General features: G+C 58.2%; 1 protein-coding gene across 1 annotated transcript in view; it reads right to left on the bottom strand.

Annotated features, from left to right (window-relative positions):
• Window positions 1–205: 205 nt before the first annotated feature.
• ZC3H12A (zinc finger CCCH-type containing 12A) overlaps window positions 206–3,830 on the bottom strand; it is a 9,025-nt gene continuing 5,400 nt past the window's right edge. Inside the window, exons 2-5 of the mRNA XM_007947629.2 lie at window positions 3,237–3,376; window positions 1,955–2,189; window positions 1,277–1,383; window positions 206–1,080 (exon numbers count right to left, since the gene is read on the bottom strand). Of these exons, the coding sequence (XP_007945820.1) occupies window positions 206–1,080; window positions 1,277–1,383; window positions 1,955–2,189; window positions 3,237–3,376 (1,357 nt within the window). The remainder of the gene's footprint in view (window positions 1,081–1,276; window positions 1,384–1,954; window positions 2,190–3,236; window positions 3,377–3,830) is intronic.

A 3,830-nucleotide genomic window follows, 5' to 3' on the forward strand; every position in this document is an offset into this window, starting at 1 on the left:
CAACAGGGTGATCGCTTCTGATCCACTGAGCAGGCAGCTAGAGGTGCCATGTGGGCCAGAATCAATCCTACAGTATCTTTGGTTTGTGGGTTCCTTTCCCTACTTTAGTCCTCCCCCATCCAGCCACTCGTATGGACCTCAGGGTGCCCCAGCTGAGCAGTCCCTGGAGGCTGGAGATGCTGCTCTGCACGCCACCAGGGCCAGCTTACCCATTGGGGTGCTGGGATTTGTAGGAGAGGATCTTGGCCGCCAGCTGCTGGGGGTCCAGGAGCTGTGGGAAGCGCCCCATCACTGCCTCCACCAGGTGTGGGGGGAAGACGCCACACAGCTTGGTGAACACACTGGCCCGCTCTTTGGCAAGGTTGCCTGCTCCACCCCATGGGCCCCCATCAGCCCCTGGGCCCTGCACCTGGGGCTCTTGTAGGACCGGGGTGGGTGGGGGCAGCTGGTATGGCTCAGACCAATACTCTCTAGGGGGGTAGGCAGGTGGTGGGGGTGCATAATCGGCAGGCACACTAAAGTGGCCAGCACCTACAGCCTGTCTGAAGGGAGGAAAGGTTGGAGTGGCTGGGAGCTCAGATCCATAGGGGCTATAACCAGTGTATGGGTGCCGAGGGGGGCCTGGCTCCCCAGGGCCACCTCCACGAACGCCCCACAGTTCTGACATCTGGCTCTCTAGGGAGCCAATGCCCGAGTCCAGGCAGTCCTGGGAGGTGTATGGCAGAGAGTCCAGGGTCTGGGGGAACCAGTCTGTGGGCCCGAAGCTGCCCCCACTGCCCCCACTAGGTAGAAGGTTCCTGCCCGGTGGGGCAAAGGCCTGTGTCAGACCCTCCCGGTGGGGCCCTGAGGATACCCTGGCCCCCAGCTTCTTCTTGTCCAGGCTGCGTTTCTCACCCTCTTCTGGCAGTGAGCTGGGCTGAGGCGAAGGGGAGGGCCGCCGGCCAGTCTTGTCCTTGCCTGGGGCCCTGGGAGGTGAGAGGCGGGCATTGGCACGGAGCTCGTCAGCTACTGAGCGCTGGGGGCAGCTTGGCCGCTCAGGGTGGAAGAATCGGCACTTGATCCCATAGGTGCATTTCCTCCCTAGGAGAAGAATTAAGTAGAACTCAAAACAGGAGCTCCAGAGTCCAGGTGGGAGGGAGTGAGCAGCAGCACAGGAATGTGGGGCTGGGTGGTCTGGTTGTGGTGGTCTCCAAAAGGAAGAACGCAAGACACAGGCAGATGGGTGGGAGAGGAAAGGAAGAGTGAGGTCTGTGGCGGGTGGAGTTGGGTCTCTCACCATAGGGGCATGGCTGCTTCCTCTGCTCAGAGGAGAGTGGCTTCTTACGCAGGAAGTTGTCCAGACTGGGCCCGTGCCGGCCCAGGGGGTCATCAGGGGGCATAAACCTGGAGGAGAAAGAGCTCTCGGTAGGTGGGGGTACCAAAGGGAAACTTCTAACTGCTGGGGGCAGGGGTGGGTGGCAAGTCTCATCACTAAGAACAGCCCCTGAAACTGGTGCCTGCCCAGCAGGAACCGCCTGGGACTGTTCTCAGCTCTCAGGGGGGGTCTCTCCAAGGTAGTGAAGGAGGATTCCCAGTCCAGCAGGCCCCAGCCCTTGGGCACCTTTAGGGCAACTCTCATGCTGCGAATTCTGAAGTCGTTGGGAGGCTGGCAATGTGACTGTCTGAATCCATGCCCCACAGGCTTCTGGTCCAGAGATCTAGTACTGGGAGCTAGGAAGGCTACCTTGGAACCACTGACCACATCCTGTCACCAATGCTACTGCCCTAGTCCCAAGTTAAAAATCCCTTTGCCTGACTTGGTTCCACCCTCTTACACTGGTGGATGTCCATCTTGCACTCCTTAAAGTGCTGGAATCCAAGGCCACTGCCCTCATGGTCAGAGGGTCCCTTGCAGAGCTCCTCCCAGTCGACACCTCCCCAGGGTATTTCTGGTGCCCTCCAGGATGGAGCGTACTTATCGTTGACGAACGAGTACATGAGCAGCCGCTCCTCAATGAAGCGCCTCCACTCTTGCCGCTCTCCCTGGAGGTCCCGGTAAGTGTCGTTGGAGACCACGATCCCATCGGACTCGAAGGCCAGCTTCACGATGAAGCGGTCGTCATAGCACACCACCCGCTTGCCACCCACACGCCGCGATGGTGTGAACACCAGGATCTTCTTCTTCTCCAGTTCCCGTAAGATGTACTGGTCTGGGAAAGGGTCAGGAGTCAGGGCCTAGACCAGAGCCTGGCCCACAGGGCTCCAGACCCTCCTGGGACCAGCAACCAAGGGCTGTTGAGTCCAAGTTCATTAGGGCAGTAACCAGGTATGCTGAGGCCTTGGCCATATCCCAGCCCCTCACCTGGCCCTGCACACAGCAGAGGCACAATACCAAACTGATGGAAAACCCAAAACACATGAGAACAGGCTACATTTCCTGCTCAGAAAGGGCTCCCAAGTGCAGAGCTGGGCCTTTCCTTTTCCCCTACTGGCCATCAGGTCTGGTCAGGCCAAATGTGGTTTTGGCTTTTGCTGTCACCCAGCCTGTCCTGCAGTGGGTTATGGAGGAGCCCTGGCCTGAGCAGGCCTGGTGGAGTGTCATGGATCTGCCCCCTGCCTAGCCTGGGAAGAGGCTGGCAGACCACATGTGGAAAAGGATACTTTTCTGGAGATAGTGGCCTCAGCCAGCCTGCTCCAAGATTTCAGTTTTTACTGAAAAGTTGGGGGTCCTTGTGAGAACAGTGATAAGATCAGTAGTAAGAGCTAACACTGAGCACTTACTGTGTGCCAGGCACTCTGCTAAGCATTACACATGACTGCTCATATGATCCTCACTATCACTCTGTGAGGCAGGTCCTGTTATCATCCTATTTTACTTACGAGCAAGTAGCTCAGATTAAGGCTGCATAACTGGTCCAGGGTCACAGAGCCAGGAAGGAGCAGAGCCAGGAATGAAATCCTGGCAGCAGCCTTGGCCCAAAGCCCAAACTACCATGCAAGCTGTCTCTCTGCATTGGGATGAAGGAGCAGCCCACCAAGAGGATGGGGTGCTTGCCCAGTGGCTGGGGTAGGAGGCTGGACAAGGTATCTCCAGTGACTGCTATTCAGAGCAGAGTTGCTAAGGACAGCAAGAGCTGAGACAAGAAGCTGGTCCCTGCATGAGATCTAGAAGTGGTCCATCCCACTGAAAGGGTCTCTCTAGGGAGCCCAGGGTTCCTGGGGCAGCAAGGCCATTTGTCTCTAATGGTAGCACTCACCTGTGATGGGCACATCAGGTCGGGGCTGTTCCTTTCTCCAGGATGGCACAAACACTGTGATGTCAGTGTGGCCCCGCTCCAGAAACCAATTCACAGCTAGCAGGATGCCACGGCAGGAGAAGACCTCCTTGTTCCCATGGCTAGGGGGCAGAGGAAAGTCAAAGTCAGCCCCCAAGGGTGGCCAGCCTGCCATCCCCTGGGCCTGAGCAGGAAGAGGGAGCAGGGAGCACTCCCATCCCTCATCTTCCTCAAGAAGCCTGGGACTAAGCCTGCTACCCTCTGACCCTCTGCTGTGGAGTCCCCAGGCCAGCTCCCTATCCCGGTTCCTAACAGTGCCTGGGATGGCCAGGCCAGGGACTTTCCCTGAGGTTCCCTCTCCTAAAAGTGAGGAAACACCAAGGAATCTGGCAGCTTATGAGCTCTCTATAGTAGGGGAGGGTCAGGTGGCTTGTAAAACACCTGGGGGTGGGGAAAAGGCTCTGGGAGACTTCTGGTTCCTGCCCCACCCTGGGGAGCTGCTGGGACCACAAGGACACACATATACACCAAGAGCTGACTGAGTCACCAGCCTGCCCCCCCCCCCCCCCCCCCCCC

This window comes from Orycteropus afer, unplaced genomic scaffold (genome assembly GCF_000298275.1).
Source record: "Orycteropus afer afer isolate SDZICR_OR568_19922 unplaced genomic scaffold, OryAfe1.0 scaffold00192, whole genome shotgun sequence".
In the NCBI taxonomy this organism is placed as follows: domain Eukaryota; kingdom Metazoa; phylum Chordata; class Mammalia; order Tubulidentata; family Orycteropodidae; genus Orycteropus; species Orycteropus afer.